Below are 23,102 nucleotides of genomic sequence, written 5' to 3' on the forward strand. Positions count from 1 at the left end.
CATAGAAGGCCAAAAGCTAGGGTTTATCTTGCGAAGCAAACTTAGCAATCATTGTCTGCATCTCCCTATAAAGTACATACACTCCCCAGAGAAAAAAACCCTAAAAACTCCGAAGTGTACTACCTTATCTTGAAATGAGAGCAGCACTACATGATCCAAATTTAGTCAGAGTGGTACAGCCAGGGACCTGTCAGTCTGCACAAAAGCAGAATCAGCAACTTCTCAGATTCTATCATCATAGAAAATAATCAGCAATTCATATGCTACCTTCTGAGTTTGTTATGGCCTCAGGGGTAATCAAAGATTATAGCATCTCTTGTAGCTTTCACATTAGTGAAATATTTTGCATCTAACTAGCCCATGATTGGTTTCTAAATGCTAGTTCTTGCCTTCATATTTTAGAGGACACATGGGTTAATGTGGCCTACTTACTGCTTCAGTGTCTGTTTGTCTTCAAGTAGGTTTATGCTGATTCTTTATATTAGAGTTTCCTCCGTCTCCTTGCGAAGTGGACCAGAAAAATTTTACATCTGTCAGTGAAGGTGAGCCAGCTGGAATGGGCTACAGGAAGGGAAAGAGGAGCTGACTACTAACTTAGTCAGAAATCTCTGCCTCTTCTCCAGCTTTAGCCCTGCCTGGAGTAAGTATCCCTGGCCTACCCCCAAGACAACTACAGGGAAGGACTAATTTGTTCTTTCCTATTCTGCGTTTTCAATTATGTCCTTCATTTTTGTTTGCTACCTGTCTAGATCTCATTTGAAGGGCCCAGTAATCAGCCAAGGCAGAACTGGAGGTCTGCAGATAAGAGCACAAGGCACTCGTACCACCGGCTTTACTAGCCCCTGTGTGCCAAGTGCCTCTTCTGTTTTTGGCACAGCACTGCCACTCGGGAGCTTTCTCTTTCCTTAGCAGGGTCTGAATTCAGCCACTTAACACCCTGCTGCAGTGCCAGAGTATGCTCTGGAGCTCAGGATTGTTTACAGCAGGAGCAAATTACAGATGCAGCCAACTGGATGTTGTGAACCCATTATCTACTGTCCTCTTTATCCAAGTAGCCTGTCCATGTACTGTGATTTCCTTTTTTCCCTTTTGTGAAGTGCTGGAGGGAATTGACGTAGTCTGCTCCTCTTCCTCTGAAACACTCTGCTCCAGAGAGCAGGTCAAGTTTTGTATGAGCTACACTTTACATTTATTAACAGCACACAAAAGAAAATTAAGCAGTTAAATTAGGAAAGGTGTTTTTGGGGTAGTTGGGTATTTGCTTTGGTTTTCTGATTTGTTTTTCTTTTTTATAATCAAGAAATAGCAATATTTTTTAACAGACATTTTATACCCTTTTTTATAGTCATACAGGCATAAAAGGCACTTCAGGTGTTTCCAAGAACTTGAAAACACTCGTATTTCACTTTTAGTTATTGTAAATATAATAATTTGTATTTTCCAAGTCACAGCCAGACTACCAATTGACAACATTAGGAATCAGCCTCTTACCTTCATCAGAGGGAATAAAAGAGAATAGTTGTTTTCCCAGAGGTGAGGAAAGCAGAGGTTCAGGAACAACATAATAAAGCCCAAATTCTGGCAGCACAGACCTCTGCTTGGTGTCTAGTCTTTGCTTGCTTCTTTGACTCTCTTCTCTCTCATACTTGGCTGCAAAGCCCCATTACCCTCCGTGTCTTCCTCTTTTCAGTTTTCTTTGTGACCTTAGACTTTTTGTACCAAGCCAGGAATTCCTCCAATGTCTTTCATGGCTTTGATGCAAACCAGCAGAGACTTCTTTCAATTGTGGTAGAAGTTTTTGAAGAAGTCTTCTCAGCCCTGAAAAAAATGGTTATTTAAGGTGGTGTATTTTTCCCATAAAATACTTGAGCCATTTCAACTGAAACTTTCAAAAAAGATTGAGCTTGAAGCAAGCACCTGGTAAGATGCGCTGAGTTAGATATGGGGTGGGGAGTGGGTGGAATTACTGCCAAAGTAGGGAGATGTCAATCAGTCTTTGACAGCTTTTACCGTTTGTGGTATTTTAACAAAGATGCAGGTTCCCCAGTTTCTGTCAGGAATCTCTTAAAAGGGCAACTGTGTGTTTTTTTTTAAATTGGAGAGTGTAAATAAGTACTTTTCTGCCTTGTTTCTAGTCCTTCATGCATGTTATTCTCAGGAAACAAAATCATGCTTAAAGTAATACAGACTGACTTTGGGAGAATATCTTCAAACATGAATTAGAATTTAAAGTTTCCTGTTGCTCTGTATTTTTCTCTAACAGGAGTTGGATAGATGGAAAAATAGTTCCTAAATTGCTGCAATATGTCCATTATTGTCCATACAAGTCATTAACGTCATCAACTTAATTCTTTAAAGAAATACAGTTTCTGCATACGAATTTTCCCATTTTCTGAGTTTTCCAGAAAATCTGTTCCTTTGCTATGTGTTGGGTTTTTTTTTTCTTTACAGAAAGCTTGGACTTAGTCTCTTCAGCACTTCATCAGTCTTTATGTCTTTTACTGGTCAGCATAGGAAAAACTAAGAATTCTTTATCTTCATTACATTCCTTTCTTGTCAAGTTAGTAGTAGCTCATGACACAAGGAAGCTGGTTAAAGGGAGCCATAAATATTTTAGGCATTAGACTGCTGACGGATGTTTTGCAAACAGACTGGGAGGAAATATCTCCCCTCAAAGCAAGCAGCCGCTTGCAGTTTAAGACAAACAAGGCACATGTTTTGCATCACTGTGCTTATAAAGGTTTTGCTAGTTTCTAGTTGTAAGTTTTCTCCTAAGCAAAGTTCCAGAGCATGCGTAGAGAAATCTAATTCTCCTTGTGTCTGATGAATACAGAAGTGGTTGCTTTTGCAGTATACTGGCTGTACATGGCGGCTTTCTTGCCCTTCCTTAGAACATCATCTGACTGTTCCATCAAAAACTAAGAATTACTGAAATATTATTAATTAATAAATTATAAGATCAAGCTATGAATTAATTCTTGTTTGTGAAGATTTCTTGTTCGTGAATTTCTTTCTGAACGTGGGTATAGGTAGTAGTCTTGTAATCATAGAATAATAGAATTGTAGAATGGTTAGAGTTGGAAGGGACCTTGAAGATCATGTGGTTCCAACCCCTCCTGCCATGGGCAGGGACACCTTCCATTAGACCAGGTTGCTCAAAGCCGCATCCAGCCTGGCTTGAACACTGCCAGGAATGGGGCAGCCACAGGTTCTCTGGGCAACCTGTTCCAATGTCTCACCACCCTCTTAGTGAAGAATTTTTTTCCTAATACCTAGTTTAATCTAGCTTCTGTCTCGAACAGGTTCCCACCCCTCTTGTGTTGGGGCTCCCAGAACAAAACACAGTACTCTGGGGGAGAGTCTCACAGGAGCAGACAGGGTGAATCAGCTCCCTCGACCTGCTGATACAGATCTAATCTTGATACAGGCAATTTTATGACAATTTAAAAGTACCGTATAACAATTTAAAGTTGTAGTGTGAAATATATCTTTTGTTAGCATACCGGAAAAACAATGATAGACAGGTAGAAGCAATGAACAGCTCATTTCAACTACCAGAGCAAGGCTGATTTGAAGAGCTGTGCTTTTCAAACTGGTCTCTGTATTTAATCTGCCAGGTTTCACAATAAGGTACCCCAAACTTCAGCTGATTCACTAAATTAACACTAGGGAAAAAGGATCACATTTCCTGCCTCTGTATTTATTGGAAGAGGCAGGTTTCTGTGTTGCTTTGTGTCTCATTTACTTATATTTAAAGGAAAAGAAAAAACAACAAACCCCAAAACAAGCCAAAAAAAACCCCACAAAAAACCCATCACACTAAAGCCCAACAACAACAAAGAAACCTCACAACAGACTTTGATGCTACATTAAGTTTCAGTACACGTTTAATTACAAAAATCGTTTAAAGATTCATATCTAAATGCAGTGCTTTATAATCAAAGGCTGCGTACTGTGTGATACTGATTTAAAAAAAAAAATAATTAACCAGAAACATCAATATTCCTTTTTAGATGCAGAAAACCTATTATTCCTTGCTATGAAGAGTAGATGATAGCTGTCAGCTACCATACTTATGCAGTTCTTAGTTCTGATTTGCTTTCCATTTATTTTCAGACATTTTATGTGTTTATATTCAAATGTAAATATATCTCAATTGTTTTCCATTATGTGAAAAGAAACGATATAAATTCATTTCAGAAGACTAGGCTGCTTGTGTCTTTTTTCTTTCCTGTTCACAGAATTAACCAAGGCTGTTAATTTGTCATAGAATCATAGAATAGATAGGGTTGGAAAGGACCTTAAGATCATCTAGTTGCAACCCCCCTGCCATGGGCAGGGACACCTCACACTAAATCATGTCACCCAAGGTTTCGACCAACCTGGCCATGAACACTGCCAGGGATGGAGCATTCACAACCTCCCTGGGAAACCCATTCCAGTGCCTCACCACCCTCACAGTAAAGAACTTCTTCCTTATATCCAATCTAAACTTCCCCTGTTTAAGTTTGAACCCGTTACCCCTTGTCCTGTCGCTACAGTCCCTGATGAAGAGTCCCTCCCCAGCATCCCTATAGCCCCCCTTCAAGATACTGGAAGGCTGCTATGAGGTCTCCACGCAGCCTTCTCTTCTCCAGGCTGAACAGCCCCAACTTCCTCTGCCTGTCTTCATACAGGAGGTGCTCCAGTCCCCTGATCATCCTCGTGGCCCTGCTCTGAACTTGTTCCAGCAGTTCCATGTCCTTTTTATGTTGAGGACACCAGAACTGCACACAATACTCCAGGTGAGGTCTCACAAGAGCAGAGTAGAGGGGCAGGATCAGCTCCTTCGACCTGCTGGTCACGCTTCTTTTGATGCAGCCCTGGATACGGTTGGCTTTCTGGGCTGCGAGCACACACTGGAGCCAGCTCATGTTCATTTTCTCATCAACCAACACCCCCAAGTCCTTCTCCACAGGGCTGCTCTGAATCTCTTCTCTGCCCAACCTGTAGCTGTGCCTGGGATTGCTCTGTCCCTAACCTCTCCTTTGCACAGCTCAGAACTGTAAAGGAAAGTCAAATCTACTTAATGGGCCATCATTCATCTTTGTGTTGGGTGTAGGTTGGGAGCAAGAACACTCAGCAAAACTTAGAGCAGACCCTGGAGAAGAAAAGAGTCATATCTAAGTACCATCCCAAAGATGAAAGCAAAAATCAGTGATCTTGTTTATCCCATGTGTTACTTAAGTTGTTTTCCTGACTACAAACTCCTAGGCTTGAGTCTTTTGGCAGGATTCTACTGAAAGGTAATTTTTCTGATTATTTTACCTGTTCATGTTATTTTACTGTCAGATGGTAACAGGTAGTGTAACAAGAATAGCTTTGCTTTCAGGGTATGCTGTTGATTTGATTTTCAGCAAGTCTCAAACTGTAGTATGTTTTTATTTTTTGCTTGCTCTGGAGCAAGATATTTTTGATAGTGTTTTTTTCTTTTGGCTGAACATAGTCGCTTCTTCTGAATAACAACAGCGTTAATAACAAATAGCAGTTATACAGCATCTTCCATCAGATGATTTTTACGAATTGTAAGCATGTTATTTATAATGTGTTCAGCCTTTCTTGAAGTTGAAAATATTTTTATATAAAATATATTTTTATATTTGTATTATTTTATTTTATAAATGAATAATGTAAGACTCAGGTGAAATGATTCATGCACAGTTAAATTTGTGAGCCAGCATAGCCACAAAGGGAAGGAAAGCTGTCATATTCCTTAGTGCAAGCTTAACCATTGGGGTTGCACTTTGCTCTTTTTCTCAGTTTTGGTCTGTCATGATCCTGAAAGTTCATCTTACAGATACAAAGTCTTGCACTATGGGAGAGGAATAAACTGGATGGATTAAAAAGAGAAGCTGATGATTACTTAAGGCAGATTCACCTTAGTATAGAAATAGCATTAAACTTCAGATACTTGCTCTTTTCTTCATTCTCCATTTGCTTTAGGGGGAATTCTCTTTTACCCCAAAACATTTTCAGCAGCTTTCTGATTATTTCACTTTCAAAAATCTCAATTTTCTAAACCAGAAATTATTTTTAACATGCAATATATATATCCACGGATGAAGTGAAGGGAGGGGCAGTACTATTTCCGGTACAAAAAAAAAAAAAAAAAATTAAAAAATAATTAAAAGCTGTTTTCTCAATTCTCTTTTGATCTCTGTGCTTAATCATAGCACATAACACAGGAAAAGAAAGTGGTGGGGACTGATCACAGTCATTTATCTGATTTATTTTTATGTATATATATCAGTTTCTCGATGTAAGCCAGAGAAGAGCAAAAGATTAGAAAATCCCTGGTTTTATTTCAGTTGAACAGTGTAGCTTGTTTTTCCTTTTGTTTACCTTGGTCTAAACCGTGATTTTGGACTGATTTGGAAAGAAACAAAAATTCTGCTGAGAAGACTGGGCTTCATCCTTGTCCTCCTAATCAAAGTCTTGCAAATTAGACTTTTGAAATGAAATCCCTACTGAAAATGGTCTTTGCTTCAACATAAGATGCTCAGTTTGGTGCTGTTTCAGCCACCTCTCATCTCCCTCTCCTAGGCTGGGTCAGAACACATCCTAAGATAGAGAAGGACATGTGATGGTAAAATTATTTGTGCTAGCACACAAGATGGATAAATGGGCATGTCAGTAAAGATTTAAGGCTGCACTTCCCAAGTCGATGCTGAGACAGGAAGATTAATGCATTTCTTGTTAAAACAAAAAAGATGTAATTAAGTAGGGAAAGACAAAATATATTTGAGCATATTGTTCTACCTTTCAGTACTTACGCTTCAATGGCATATTAAAAATCAATGGCATATTAAAAATCTGAAAAGTAGTCAGAGAAAATCTACCAAATGAATAAAGACTTTTATAGTGAAAAGCCAAAGGAACTTACTTGGCTTGTTGAAGAGAAGGTGTGCTGGTTTTGGTTGGGATAGAGTTAATTTTCTTCATAACAGCTAGTATGGGACTGTGTTTTGGGTTTGCACTGGAAGCAGTGTTGATAACACAGGACTGTTTTCGTTATTGCTAAACAGTGCTTACACAGAGTCAAGGCCTTTTCTGCTTCTCACACCACCCCACAGCAAGTAGGCTGGGGGTGCACAAGAAGCTGGAAGGGGACACAGCTGGAACAGCTGACCAAAGGGATGGTCCATATCATATGGTATTGTTCTTAGCATATAAAGCTGGAGGAAGAAGGAGGAAGGGAAGGTGTTCAGAGTGATGGTGTTTGTCTTCCCAAGTAATGGTTAGGCATGATGGAGCCCTGCTTTCCTGGAGATGGCTGCCCTGGAGATGGGGAAGTAGTAAATGAATTCCTCCTACTTTACTTGTATGTGCAGCTTGTGCTTTACCTATGAACCTGTCTTTATCTCAACCTATCAGTTTTCTCCTGTTACTCTTTTGATTCTCCCCTGTGTCACTGGGAGTGGTGGGGAAATCGAGCAAGTGACTGTGTGGGGCTTAGTTGCTGGCTGGGGTTAAACCACCACAGGATTGGTGTGTGATTGTGAATACAGGCATGCAGAGAGAAATCATCTGCTTTTTCATTTTACCGTGCAAGCTGTAAAGCTCTACTTTAAAAGGGGAACATTCAAGGGGGTAGCACACCAAATGGCTCTGCATTATGCCGTGGGATTGGACATAAAAAAGCAGGGAGAGAAGTCTAACTGCTAGTGGCCAGAGACATAAAATCAGTCTCCCAAGTCCAGCACTCCAGCTCTGCAGCTGTTAACAAAAATAATGTGGAGTTCACAAAAATAAGATTATCTGAGCCTTAATTTCTAAAAGGAAAATTTGAAAGCTGAATTTGTTAATATTTCAACCCTTTAAAGGTATACAATTTTTAAAACATATAAATGTATAAAAGTATTAAAGATACCTGAGTGCCCTTTTAGTTGTCTTGTACTAAAAATGAATTATGAACTCCAAAACCTTCTTTCCTTTTTTTTTTTTTTCATTTTTTCAAGTATTCTCTATTATTTCAACATCTCTTCATGGGTAGCTGTAGCATCTGACGTGTTAGCAAGTGAATTACAGCAAGATTTTTGTTTTGTTCTAAAATGCCTCCAGGCTGATTTCACTGACTAGTAGTAATGTGTGAAGGTCACAGATACTATAGCCACTGTTTTCCTTAGGGAGGCTAGAACTTGCTGCCAAACTGGTCAAGAGGGGGAGAGACAAAGGCAATGAGAAGTTGCATTCAGAGGGATTTGCCTTCAGAGTACAATGTCGTTATTGTATTTTGGGAGCCAGGTGGAAGAGAAGGGAGATTTTAGTCCCTGTGGTGTGAATGCTTTCTTAGTTGATGATTATCTTTTTGCACCTGGGGGAAGACATCTATTCAGAATTGAAAAAAAAAAACCAAAATCATGTTCTCCATGTGTTGTTGGGTTTGATTTCAATGAGAACCAGATTTTATGCTCTATATGTGCTATGTGCAAATACATTAAGGGAGCCTGTTAAACAACAAAATGTAATTGAAGCAACCCTTGGATAGACCACAGGATTATATTAAAAACCCCTATAATGTTGTAAATCAATTATTCTTTCTGTTCTAATTAAACATTCTCACAGTTCTCTGAATCAGCTGCCGGGCATTTGATAGAAGACCCCTCTAGGCTTGGTTGAGCTCCAGGCCATTTATATCCTGTTTATTTCAAACTCCAAAATGTTGTAAATATCACAGATAGAGGTATGGGGATGTGGTGTTTGGATAACTGCAGGCTCACTGTAGAGAAATATATCCCTGGGTGAGCACTGTGCGAGTCAAGGAGGGCCGATATACAGGGAGAATTGGAGGCATTCCTACAAGGAAAGGAAGTTGCACAACATAGGATCATTTAGGTGGAAAAGACCCTTAAGATAATTAAATCAACCTAACACTATGAAGCCCACCACTAAAGTGTGTCCCTTAGTTTTTGCATCTCCACATCTTTTAAATACCTCCAGGGATGCTGACTCAACCACTTCCCTGGGCAGCCTGTTCCAATGCTTGACAACAATTTCAGTGACTAAATTCTTCCTCATATCCAATCTAAACCTCCTCCTGCACAACTTGAGGCCATTTCCTCTTGTCCTGTCATTTGTTACCTGTGAAAAGAGACCAACATGTGTCTTGCTATGACCTCCTTTCAGGTAGAGCGCTATTGGTAAATCTGACCCACATGTTCCTAGTGATGCAAAATAAGCAAGGAAATGTATAACAGTATAGCATTGATTTGAACAGTAAATTACCCATAGCATTAGCCAATTGAGAAATATGTTCCCTGTTGAGGCAAAAGCAGCGCAAATGTGGAGAGAACAGGTCTCGCTATTTTGCATTGGCCACGTGTACCAAGTGCCGCATCACCCTGTTAATGCTTCTGATTTTGTGCTAGGCTTTTTAAATATGTGCTCTGCTGAGTATGTGTATTCAATTCTGTCACTCTTTTAGTCATAATGATATGTACATTTATTGTAGGAGGCTGTATATGTATGGCAGAATTTACAGTAAGTTTCATCATACAGTCATTCTCCACGGTGGCAGTGAGCTTGGCTTTCCTGACAGCCGGAGCTGAAGCACAGGGGAGTTCATGGAGACCTTGTGATATAGTAGGATGTTGAAAAGGTCTGATCTACAGGATATTTGTGCTGTTTGCATACTTAAATAATAATTATAATAAAATTAGGTTAGATATAAGGAAGAATTCTTTAATGTGAGGGTGGTGAGCACTGGAACAGGTTGCCCAAAGAAGTGATAAATGCTCCATCCCTGGCAGTGTTCAAGGCCAGGTTGGACAGAGCCTTGCGTGGCATGGTCTAGTGTGAGGTGTCCCTGCCCATGGCAGGGGGGTTGGAACTAGATGTTCTTAAGGTCCTTTCCAACCCTAACTATTCTGTGATTCTATAATAACAGTAATGGCACACAAAAAAGTGGGATCCAGTGGTTTAAAAAAATCACAGAACTTAATTTAGATGCTGCTCCTGTACTGATAATTCATATGTTCCACTGTTTTCTTCCTTTGATTGCCAGAGGGAAATACTGGATTATAGTATCAGTTTGCTCCACATATAGTTTAAAATTTTATCAGAGTAAAACAACACAGTATGCTGTAGGGCTACTCTCAGGGTTTTTTTGGTTTTGGTTGGTTGTTTTTTTTCATAAACTCCTTAATGCCCAGGGGTTAAGTGATACTCCATTAAATCTTTTATACCCACTTACCAGTACTCTATTTACAAACACTTGTCTAACAGACAACTCTACATTTAACCCAAGAGTTATATCATGATGAGAGGTAACTGAACTGAGGGTATAAATTCTCAGTCACAATATTAAACCTTACTCAGATTTAAGGTGATTCTGCTGTTATAAGAAGACAGCTTTTGGATGTAAATTTTTGTTGGAGCAGTAAGAATAGCGTGTATGGTACTTGCTTAGCATGCTTCAATAGCTAAGCATATCAGAAAGAGAATGAAACCTTAGAAATCGGTTCATTAGTTAGAAATGGCAAATGTAAATCAGTGCACTGTCACTAGCTAAAACGGGTAACTAGCGATTTGGTCCTGAATACTAGGCAAGCACATAAAGCTTCATCTCAGATAAGTATCTGGGTTTATCTCAACTTTTAAATTGGAGTTTGCAACTGAGCAAAAACTAATACAAATATTCTGGATTCCCAACATCACAAAAACCCTGCTTTTCTTGCAATGTAGTGTCACCTCATTTAAACAAAAGGTTTAGAAATGATACCTGCCTTTCTGTTTGCATCAGCTTACCTCTTGACAGGATTAGTGCAATTTATATCCAAGGCTTACAAAGTGGTGCTTGTGCTGTCTGCTGTGGGTAAAGAGATCTTTTAAAATAACCAGAACTCCAGTTTCACTGAAAGAGGGTTGTTAGGGTTTTTTTTTTCTTCTTCATATGCCTACTTTGATGCCTCTTACTACATTATGGAAAATGTAAGCTTTTGGGTGGCATATATTTGCCAGGCAAATTAATAGAAACCTCAATAAGAATAGTATAAGTGGACACCTCATACTATAAACTCTGAAGTGTCATCATAATTCCTTTTTAAAGATTAATCCTTTTTTACAAATCTGTTTGTAGGAGTCACTAAACATGTGAATAAGGATGTTTTAATTGAAATATTTACCAAAAGGCTTTTCAGAAAACACTTGCCAAAAAGGTACTTGTGAGGTAAGTGAGCTGAGGAAGGTTGCTAATGGTGAAGTTTTCCAAGGTAGTGAGGACAGAGAAAGACAAAACATTGTGAAAGATCTTAAAGAGGCAGGAGCCAGACAATAAATGGTTGGCGAAATTCCATCTAGATAAATGTAAAGTCATGCACACACAAGGAAAATTTCCTAAAACTTCACATAGAAAGTAACATGCTTTGAATTGGCCATTAACGCTTAGGAGTTTATAGTAGTGATTTCATGAAAACATCACCTCAGAGTTCAGTACTGATCTGCCTTGAGTGTTGTATGTGGTTCCTGTATATGTCTTCAAAATATTTGATTGAATTTGTAAAATTGTGGAAGAATTAGGAAGGGCAACAAGGATGCCCAGAGGAATGGAATGGTTTCCATGCACAGAATGACAGAGCAACACAGAGATAACTTGGGATGTGGTACATGTCTTGTAAAATTGAGTTGCGTAGGACTACTTTTAAGTTGAAATAATCGTTTCTTGAAGCAGCAAACTGCAGGCATTGAGTTCTAATGCAAAGTGAAAGCAATTTACATCTGTTCAAGGGGTGACTATGCAAGAGAAAGTCGCAGGGATTTACCACATACACAAAAAACTTGTAGCTTTAGAAAATTGTTGGGGAAAAAATATGTGAAACGAAAATAATTGGGGGCAATGTGATGTATGTTTGTGCTGCTTCTGTTCTCAGGAACTATGTACGATTGTTTTAGGGAATAAAATGATAGGTTAGATGAAGCTTCATTAATGTTTAGCAATTCTATGCTTTTGGATTGTCTGTTGCAACACTTGTGTTAAGGTGTTTTGAAACTGATTGTCGCCAGTCTCAGTGGTTGTAAAGTGTTTCTCGTTTACATGTTCTGAAAGAAGTAGTGGTAGATTACTGCTGAAACCTGTCCAGATTCTGTTAATCCTTGCTCACTTCGGTGGTTTGGGTAGTTTTAAAGAGACTTGTTGCAAAAAGATAATATCTTAAACTTTGTTGGAAAGGCATTTTTAAATTTAAGTTTTTATTGAAGAAATTTAATAGGAGAACAAGACTAGAGGTTGTTAAACTTAGTTATGGCTACCAGAGCACTGTGAATTGCTTTATTAATTTCTCCTGTAGCGTAAACAGTGTTGTGCAGATTTTTATTTGCATTTGTGGTAGCTGTTAGGTTCTGTTATTATTTTCTTAGATAGAACTGGTTTTTAAATACTGGTGCTCCCCACTGGGCAAAGTATACTGCATCATTTCCTAATGTGTACCTCAACAAATTGCTCTCCCTGTTTCCTACTCCTTCCCTCCCTCTCTGCAATGAAGAGGATAATTTTGTGTAGTGATCCAAGATCAGTTTACCCTGCAGCATTAACCTTCTAACAGAGATACTGTTTTATTTTTCCATCATGCTGTAATCCACCCCAGTCTCTGATATATTTAAAACCTATAAATTGTTAATGCTGCACTTCTTGAATTCTAATCATGGCCAGACTACATGTGGGGCTCCGGTTTGGGAAGGATCATTAACCGTTCCCCTGGGGATCCTGAGTGGTACTTTCTGGAGGCAGCATGAGCTTTATTATTTGTGTAGATTTTGCCCTTGTGCTGCTATCTGTTTGAAACTGGGACTTTATACATAGTCTGCATTGTGTGGTTTCGAACTGCATTGCCTAACACAAGTGCTGTGGATTGTTATCTGGAATGCACAGAGGAATCATTGATCACTGCTTCTTTTTCCCCTTTTTTTTAAACTGGACTGCAGACTCTAGTGGGTATTTTTGCTATTTTTTTTCACCGATTTGAGATACTTCAAATGGTTGAGGTACTTTTCAGCATTACTCTTTTGTTCTGGATTATCTGATTTAACAATTAGCAATTAAATTGTAGAATGAAACATACCTTCCATTTAAGAAAAAAGACAAACCAAGCAAAACCAAACTATTCTCTAAAGATACAGCAATCCTTTCATATAGATTATAAATTTAATAATATCTATTGACTGGCATATCTATTTTAAAACAGATACTTGAAAAACTTTTAATCTGCATGTGCAATTGTAATATATTATTCAGGGTGATGCAATAAATGGCACAGGTAAGAAACAGAGGGTTTTTTTGTTGTGTTTCAGGCTTTTAAACTTTGGACTATCTCTCTATTTTAGAAACAGAGGAAACAGGAAATAAGGATATTTGGTTTTTTAGACTTTTATCACATTCATTGTAACAGTACTGTATCATTTAATAATTCAGTAGTTCATTCTAGACAAGGTGGTTTTACTTTTGTAATTGTTTTAATATGGTACCACTATGGCAATGAAATACAGTATTTAATGCAAAAGCTGGTAAAAATAATATCATCTCTCCATAAAATTTATTAGCAATGACATTTACAAAACCATGCATTTGGTTTAAAAGGAATGTAGCAAGAAACCTATGTAGCTGTAGTACAAGAAAATTGTTAAGTAAGTGTTTAATGTTAGATAGTAGATTATTGGAGAATGTGTTCTTAGGCAAATAGGAAGTGGTATGTGTTTTCTTGAATCTGTGTATTTGTGCATGTGTACATATGCAAAGAAAATCCTCATTGATTTTCTGAAAGCTTGAATGTGTACCAGGGGAAAATGACAGTCTTTATCCTCAGGTTTAGAAAGTCTGGTTGCAGCTAAATTACTGTTACAATTCTTTGACTAAAAAACCAGTAACTCCAGCTTTTCTCTCTTTCATTCATAAGTCGGCTTAGTATCAAATACGTGATGTGTACCACCATGATTAAAAATCCAGTTTTGGTTTCTACAGTACTGTAAAGGATAAAAAAACCCCATCACTGTGTCTGCAAACCAATCTTCAGAAAAATATAAATTTATAACAAATCGAACTATTTTCTCCCGAGTTAGTTTAAGAACAATGTTGGGAAATGAACACTTATCTTTTCTCGTAGACTGCCATTTTTTGCCCTTTCCCCTTCAGAATCCAAATAAGGATGGGGGAGCTCATGCACACAGAAGCTTATAGGATAATTTGGGTTAAAAGGGACCTCAGAGGTCATCTCGTCAACCTCCTCCTCAGAGCAGGATCAGCTGTGAGATTAGGCCAGATACTCTATTTTATTTTAATTAGAAAAATACGTTTGAATCTTTTTAAGTCAGGAAATTAATTTTAATCTTTACTCATGCCATATCAGGAAAAGCAACGTATTATGCTCTAATTGAGGCCTCGACACAGTAGCAAGTTATGGCGTCTGTTTCATTAACATCCAGTGCCATTCTGTAGCCCCTGCAGTCTTAACAGCAGAGCTTTCTGTGATCTTGAGGATATTCAAAACTGGTGACCAACAAGAGTCCTGGCATTTAGCAAATATGTAATCAGTTCCCAGTTCCTGAAAATGCTCCATCAAATTTAGGATTCACCTGTTCAGTGCTTCACTTATCTCACATTTTTCAGTGTTAAAATGTTTTCTGAAGCGTGGTAACTTCAGTATCCTTTCCTGCCGTAAACACTTTATGCACGCTCCTTCAAACTTCAGCCTTCCTATGGGCTATGTCACTCAGTTCCGCAAGGAAATGTTTGGGGATTGCAACCTTTTTTCCCAGCAAGTGGTGTTTCTAATGAAGCCTGCAGAGGACCTCTTCTCAGAAAGGAGAGAATATTTTTGCAATTCAGATGCAATAGTGGGGCCCTGCAGCACAGAGGTTGTGCAGGGTTGGGGGATGAACTGTTAAGTAGCCTGGGGATGGCAGTAAAAATGGAGTTGCCTTTTCTTCATAAGCTCTGGCATGCTACAAATTCCCTAACCTGTGTTAAATCTAATTATTATGAGGGCTGGAATCTGAAATTTTATTTCCTCCTGTTTATCTCAAAACCAAAAACAAAGCAAGAGAAAAAGCTTCCAGCAGAAAGTGTTATTTTTATTTTTCTTCTGTACTGTGTGTTGTCCTGAAGAGTTGTAATTGATTATTGCTTGTTCTCCAGATGGATCCTGTGCAAAAAGCAGTCATAAACCATACATTTGGTGTGTCCATTCCCCCAAAGAAGAAACAAGTAATTTCCTGTAATGTCTGCCAGCTTCGCTTTAACTCGGATGTGAGTATTGGCTATTTTCATTCCTTTTGGTTTTTTTTCTTGTTTGGTGCATTAGGTATAATTAATCTAAACCTCTTTTTCCCAAACAAATCATTCCAGTTCTGCCTACATTCCGCTTAGCCTGCTGGCTGATATTTTGTCCACTCAGAGGTGGAAGTTCATAGATGTACATTGCTCTCTAATTTTCTTGAATGGGTCTGGCACAGTATCTAATGCCATGTCCATTGACTATATCCTCTTGGACAGTCCGGTCGCCTGCAAAAGCTACTGCAAAAAGAAATGTAGAAATGTGGGTTTTGATTGTGGTGTTTTTGTTTATTTGTAAGTTTTGTTTGTTGTTTGGGTTTTTGGGGTGTTTTATGGTTTTTGTTGGTTCTTTTGTTTGGGCTTTTTTTTTGTTTGTGGGTTTTGTTTTTTTGTTTGGTTTATTTTTGTTGTAGTTTTGTTTGTTTAGTTTTTTTAAAGAAGGGACAGTGGACAGAAAAGCTTCCCTGTAAGTTCTCCATGTCATACCCGCTGTTCTTTCAGAAGAAATATCTTTTTCCTGTTTTTCCTGTGTCCTTGCTGATGATGTCTTCCAATTTCTTTACAAAGTCACTCTTCTAGTAACTTTCAGTTGTAATAAATACAAACACCGACTTCTAGCTGTCCTTTTGAGTACTACAAAGTTCAAGGAACCTGGTGTAATTAAAAAAAATGCTTTTCAAAAGAGTGCACTGAGTGATATTTACAATATATATCAAATTAATGTTTTTCCTGAGTAGCTTGAAAGTTAAAAAATTCTAGAAAACTATGTCTAAGAAAATTACAACCTTCAACACTTTATATATTTGTTATTTGTTCTTGGAGGCTACTTACTAATGTCATTAAGATAATACCCTCCCCCCCCCCCCCCCCCCAACAAATTCTCATCTTTTTTGTTAATTGTCAGAACACATCCGTAAGTTATATGTTAATATCATGTATTCTGCTGTTATAATTTCAGTCTAAGAGCTAGTTTGCAGACACTTCTTCAAAGCCTTTGAGTATTTGGTGCTCCTACAGATTCACAGTAAAGCATCCATACCTATTACTCTGATTTTCTCTGCCTCAACCATTCTACTTTGAAGTATCTTGTAAAGTGGTTTCCGGAGTTTGGCTTTCCTGTCAAGGCTGGTAAGGATCTTGAAGTGGTGCTATCTTACCTTCAAATTGATTTCCAAATCTGTCATCTTTTGACAAGCTTATTAAACCTTCTTTGAAGTGACATTATCTACTTCATTACCCAATTTCAAAAGTCATTATTTAAAATTTACTTAACTTGTCTTTCCTCTTTAAGGTTAAGATTTAGGGTAAAAAAAAAAAATATATGTAAGTATCTTTCTGTTTAGATACTTAGCCTAGATACCTGCTTTTACTGATTAAAACAAGGAACCAATGAAGATTTTTAAAATTTCCCTTGGCTCCATGGATCTGAATCTTGCTTCTGAGCTGGACTTCACTTTGTCACCAGGGAGGCAGCTCAGCCTGTTCCTGCTCTTCCCTCTCCTTCCTGAGGCCAGAGTCCCTCTGATGATGGGTCCTGCCCATAGAGGAGTTGCTCACTTTCTCTTCACTGACATTCAGGTAGATAAACAGCACTTCAAGCAGACGGATTGAATTACAACTTAGCGACCTAAAAAAAGAAAAAGAGCTGAAATATTATGTGGTTTTCTACATCTGCCAAGCAAGTAATTTTTCTTACCTAGATTTACAAAGTAGAATCAGAAGTGTATATTGTATTCTGCTTTCAGTAGTGGCATCACAAATCATGGGAGATCATAGCCTTGTTTTCTCTTCTGGAATGGGTGCATTCATATGGCATTGTGCTCTTTTCTTTATAAATGTGATCAATATAATCAGTTATAGTTACTAGCAAATATCATTTTCCTTTTGTAATGGGAGATTGTAAGAAAAAATGAAGTATCATGATTGTTCCACTGCTAGTGAGAAAATGCAGTTTCTTACTTTCTACAGCAGTTTGCTTTACAAGGACATTCACAAACAATCCAGACATTTAATTTCGGAATGTACTGAGATTCTGGTAGTATTATTAATAGCAAAAAATACTTAAATATGAATTTAAGTTTCACAAATATAACCACAACATACAGGAATATTTGGAAAATGAGTTTGCATAGTATAGCACTTCTGTTTTAAGAGCTATCTAGCCTTTCATCAGATTATTCAGCTTCTCCTGGGAATCTACATAAAATTTCAAATCTTCCCCCCCAAGTTCAGTCTTTTGACCTGAGTCATTTACCTGAGTGTGTGTTGCCTTTTTTTTTTTTTTTTTTTGCCCTGAGGTCTTTTTTTATTGAGGCATTACTCCCACCGTCCCCACCTCTCCTTAACCTGTGTTACAGTTTCAGTGAGGTACTGCTAATGGCCTTTCAGCTAATCTCTGCAGACTTACAGTTCTTTCTGAGCTTGTTAAAAGGTCCTTCTCAGAAATAAGAATCTGGACTCTTTGCTTTTATTTTTCACGTTCGTCCCTTTATAATGCAAAATTATGTTTAGGGCGTGGAATGGTCTTTACAATCCATCCTGAGTTTGCTGATTGGGAAAAAGGGAATCAGGTATTTGTGAGCCTCGTAACTGCTGAATCTTCCAGTGACTCAGTTCCACCATGTAGTATCCTGTGAACATATTGAGGGCCTTTCAAATGGCATCAAACTATGATAACCTGCATTAAAACTTTGAGCTGAGTATGTGACAGAATGAGTTTTGTAGTACAGCCACTTCACATTTGTAGTTTCTCCTGTCTGTATAGGGCTGACATGCTCTTTGTTATTGATGGGCATTTCATTCCTTTGAACTTTCTTTGACCTAAATTAGGAAAGAAAAGTTCAAATTACAGAGGTAATCTATTTAATAGCTTTCTTACTTTTGTTCTCCTAAATGCATTTCAGTCGCATGGTGTTTGAAGATTCTTTCCTGATTCTAGTAGTGCTTTATCTATTGCATGAGTAACATACATGCCAGTGGATGCTCATCTGTGAGAATAAAATTGGTTTGCTTGCCTTCAATCTTTTCATCACTTCTTGGACACTCACTGGTCTGGATCAATAGACCAAAACAATTCAGACTAGTCAATTTACAGTTGTCAAACCTCCCACCAAATTACAGTAAATTGCAAAGGTTTCAGTTTTCTTCTGCCAGGGTGCCTGCAGGTTTAGCTTTGGTGAGTGTGTTCTGGCATCAGATTTAGAGGCAGGGATCTGCAGCTATCTGCAGGAAAAGAAGATCTGATATTAGGGTTGGAAGGAAATTTTAAAATAGGTTGTTTCCTATGTGGGAGTAAATGTATCTAATGTTGAAGTGATGCCTTCTATATTTTGAAAAGTTTCTAGGATTATACTTTTTTATTTTTTTCCTACCATATTATAATTTGAGCAGTGTTTCCTAACTGAATTCTTCAGGATCTTCCAGTTTCCTGAACTTTGAAAACACTTTTTAAAGTACAACATGAAGAAAACATCTGTGTACAGACTCTAAATTTGGTCTAGTTATAGCTTGTTTACCTTCTTCCAAAAAAGAAATTATGTGTTTTGACTCATATTCATAGGCATTCACCATCATACTTTATCTGTCCTTTTCTAGAATTCATTAGCTGCAATTTGGTCAATTTGGAAGTTGTTTCACTGCTAATAAATTCTGTCACAACCAGTCTGAGCACCCCTTCCAAGGTCTGTCAACATCAGGAGAAACTGTAGTGCAGAAGAGATGATCCAAAGTCTTGAGAAACAGAAAAATTAAATGCCATCTCTGTGGAGTAAGACCGAACTAAAGTTGTTTCAATAGCCTGAACTTTGAGGTCATTGAATTGGAATTTTATTTGTAACAGTACTATTGACCTCACAACAGTGATAACTGAGGTTGCTTTAACAATGGAGAGAGGACCTGCAGATCAGACAGGACACCTGAGGATATCCCGAATTATACTGGGTTCCTGTTTCTAGAACTGAATCCTCACTCATTCAGTTTGCCTTCTAGTCTCTCCTCTCTTCTTTGCTCATTTTTGTTTTCTTTAGCATGGCCTGGGGAGAAGCAGGATTTAGTGAAGAGCAGAAACATTTAAAGAAATAGAATAATAGAATCATAGAACAGTTAGGGTTGGAAAGGACCTAAAGATCATCTAGTTCCAACCCCCTGCCATGGGCGGGGACAGCTCACACTAAATCATGTCACCCAAGGCTTCATTCAACCTGGCCTTGAACACTGCCAGGGATGGAGCATTCACAACTTCCCTGGGCAACCCATTCCAGTGCCTCACCATCCTAACAGTAAAGAATTTCCTCCTTATATCCAATCTAAACTTCCCCTGTTTAAGTTTTAACCCATTACTCCTTGTCCTGTCACTACAGTCCCTAATGAAGAGTTCCTCCCCAGCATCCTTAGAGGCCCCCTTCAGGTACTGGAAGGCTGCTATAAGGTCTCCTTCACACAGCCTTCTCTTCTCCAGGCTGAACAGCCCCAACTTCCTCAACCTGTCTTCATACGGGAGGTGCTCCAGTCCCCTGATCATCCTTGTGGCCCTCCTCTGGACTTGTTCCAACAGTTCCATGTCCTTTTTATGTTGAGGACATCAGAACTGCACACAATGCTCCAGGTGAGGTCTCACAAGAGCAGAGTAGAGGGGCAGGATCAGCTCCTTCAACCTACTGGTCACGCTCCTTTTGATGCAGCATGCCAGTGAAGTTCAAGCTATGGTCTTGTGTTATAATCCAGCTCAGGAAAAAATGAGAACTATCTCAGTTATATTTACTACCACCAAAGACCAGGCAGCAGAAGAGGAAAAAGCCTCTTCGTGGAACAGATTGTGATTATGAGTCACATTTTATGCTTGCTTAAAGGCCACCAGAGCAAGGGACGTAACTGTATTCCACCAAGAGGAAACAAGACACGCTGAGAAAGATCTAGCTTAGCCTTTGAAAAAAATATTTTTTTTTTCCTTTTAAAAATTCTGGGATTCCTTCCAAACTTGTGCTATGTCTATGTGGACTATAGATAAGCTTTGCTAAATAAGTTTTCGTATTAATAACATAGGTCTGGCTTGTTGATATTAATTAGATATATTACATTATAGCAGAAACAAAAAGCAGGTTGAGTGGATTTACTTGAGTCCTTATGATACCCATAGGAGGGTCCAGTAGCAACAGGGCACGGGGGAAATGGCTGTTTTCTATCCCACATAGATTCCTTCTCTGCCTGCTTCTGGCTCATTCTTTCTTGTTTCTTCTGGCCACCAGCTGAATCTGCAGCATCTCCTGCAGCTGCTTTGTGGCAGCAAGTCCCTCCAGCAACTGTGGAGCTTTGACCACACTGTCCCCGAGATGTCTGTCATATTCTGTTATGGCATCTGACACTGAAGCTCACAGCCATTAGAGAAAAGCGAGTTGCAATTGTAAGGATACCTGTTTGGCTTCTGCAGAATTACTTCTTTCTCCATATTTATGAATCACCACTTTATGTTCAAGTAACTTCTCTCTGCTCCTCTCATTTCATATTTGTATGGATAGTCCACAGTTCTTTTGGAGCTGGGCCACTGTACAACATCAGTGCTAATCCAGTCCCTTTCCTCAGCACTCACACTTCTATACTCCAAACTCACCAATACATTATGCTAGCAGTCCATCCAGCAGTCCACATGAGTTTTCATTCCTTTTTCTTTGTGTTTGTTTGTTTGGTGGCATCTTGGTTTTATTTTGAAAACAGAGATTGTCATCTGTTGAATACGTCCAGAATAAATCTCTGCCTCCCTCTGCACACTTTGTTTCTTGTAGAAAGGTCTTTGGCTGTGATATAGCCTGGTACGTACCATCCTGTTGATAGGGTATCATCTGATTGAAATAAATTTGTGTTTTCTCAGTGCCCTGTGAGTACCTGCTCTAAGTCGTTACTGCTTTTTGGTGTCCCCAGCAAAGACTTAGAAATCAAGAAAAAACACAGATCAGATAAAGCAGATGTAACAGTTGGGCATGAAGAGCTGCTGAAGGTCATCTTATTGTTGAATGCATTTATAGCTAATAAAAATGATGTGATGATCGTGATCATCTTTTTAAAAAGCCAGAAGGCAAATTTTTGAAGTTTAGGCAAGTATTACCAAACATTAACTTTGCAAATTTGAATGAATCATTCATGCTGTCAGAAAGATAACATGAAATAATATATAGGATCAAATAAAAATTTACAGAACTGTCATTGTCTTTTGTAAAATGTTTTACATTTTCCCTATAAATAAGACTATTTATATGGATTCTTTGGGTATCGAGGTTAGTGGAGCGGATAGGAGGTAATTAAAAGCATAAATCTCAGGAACTTGTGAAGGTAATTTTCTGTTTTGTAGACAGAACTGACAAAATGATGAAAGTTGTTAGCTCGAACATGACAGAAATATTACACGATTATAGGGTACAGGGTTATAACGTGCTGAAAGCTCTGTTCAAATAACAGCAGTTTAACAGAGCTTTTAACTGAGTTTGGCTAGATATTTAAAATATGAGTTAACTTCTTATGACATGGCTGATCTTAATCGTGTTTTGATTTTTCATAGTCCCTTTCAGTAGTAATCTACCTTACTAATTGGAGCAATTAGGTTTTAGAAATCCGTTGAGAACAGAATTGAAAAAATAAAGCATAGCATTGGTATAACAAATGTATGAACACTTCAATTATGCAGATTTCTTCTATTACATCTATAATATCATATGAGATAAAACTAGATTTTTCAACACCACTTCCAAATATATCATCTCGTGTAATTTTTATTAAAGTTATGATTCTAAATTCTTCTTAATTTATATACTACTCAAGTATGCGTAGTTCTACAATATGGTTCTAACAGGTAGACTGTGATCAAACCTTTGGTAGACCTCCTACTATTTCAAGAAAGGGAGTTTATAGTTTAGGACCTGCTGTGAATTTAAATGACAGTACATTATGGATATAAATACCTTTGTGCTCCTGCAGTCTTGCATGGTTAGATGCCTTCTCTATCAGGAAATCTGCCATTGTAGCCGTGGCAGAAGCTTTTGTGGTATTTTTTACAAAATCTTTTTCATTGGAGATAATGATTGTATTGACACCAAGTGAATACAGCGTTTGAGATAAAATTGCTCTTGAGAAGACTTCCCAACCAGGGTGGAATTCCTTCTTTAAAAAGATGAAGTAGCAAGCAAGAACAGGAACTACAAGCCACCATGTTCAGTTCCATTTAGTTACAGCACTCACCCAGTATTGCAGAGCTTAAGGCATGAACTCAGACTTCCCATGTGGATACTTCAGCAGCTCACTTTATTTTTCACCTTCCTAATGTCATGCTGCTCTACATATATTTAATTTTGTATGTTAATTGTCAGACTGCATATTGTGGTAGCAGATTCAGGCATTAAGCTTAAGTGTTGGCAGTCCAATTGTCTTATTTTCATGAAGGGCTACATCAGCCGGTCCTGAAGAAACCCGAAAAAAATCTTGATCTCAGACACATACACACTGAACCACTAGACTTAGTCAAACACTACATAAGGTTGTTATTGAAGGGATCTGGTAGGTTAATATTTCACCTCTTAATATAGTAACGAATTCGGTTAATTAGTCATTCACACACTAGATTCTAAAACTCAGTCACTTGTGAACTGTCAAAATGAACAGTGCTGATTTCAAATATACTGTCAGTCATTGCTTCTGACAGGGATGAGTTTCTGTAACCTTTTGTACTGCAGTCTTCCCTGAATTACAAAGTTTTCTTAAAGGTACTACTACTGTCAATCAGTCTGTGTGATCTGTATGTTTCCTGGTTACCTAGTTT

General features: G+C 38.2%; 1 protein-coding gene across 16 annotated transcripts in view; it reads left to right on the forward strand.

Moving 5' to 3' along the window:
- Positions 1-23,102, forward strand: part of ZNF385B (zinc finger protein 385B) — a 168,031-nt gene that overhangs the window by 115,211 nt on the left and 29,718 nt on the right. For 15 of the 16 annotated variants that reach the window (XM_065670208.1, XM_065670209.1, XM_065670207.1 and 12 more), the window contains one exon: positions 15,164-15,274. In XM_065670208.1, coding sequence (XP_065526280.1) covers positions 15,164-15,274 — 111 coding nt within the window. Of the gene's footprint in view, positions 1-7,341; positions 7,361-15,163; positions 15,275-23,102 lie in introns of those variants that run through there. The other variant, XM_065670218.1, reaches the window with a different exon arrangement.

The sequence above is a fragment of the Lathamus discolor genome, chromosome 3 (genome assembly GCF_037157495.1).
Source record: "Lathamus discolor isolate bLatDis1 chromosome 3, bLatDis1.hap1, whole genome shotgun sequence".
Taxonomy (NCBI): Eukaryota; Metazoa; Chordata; class Aves; order Psittaciformes; family Psittacidae; genus Lathamus; species Lathamus discolor.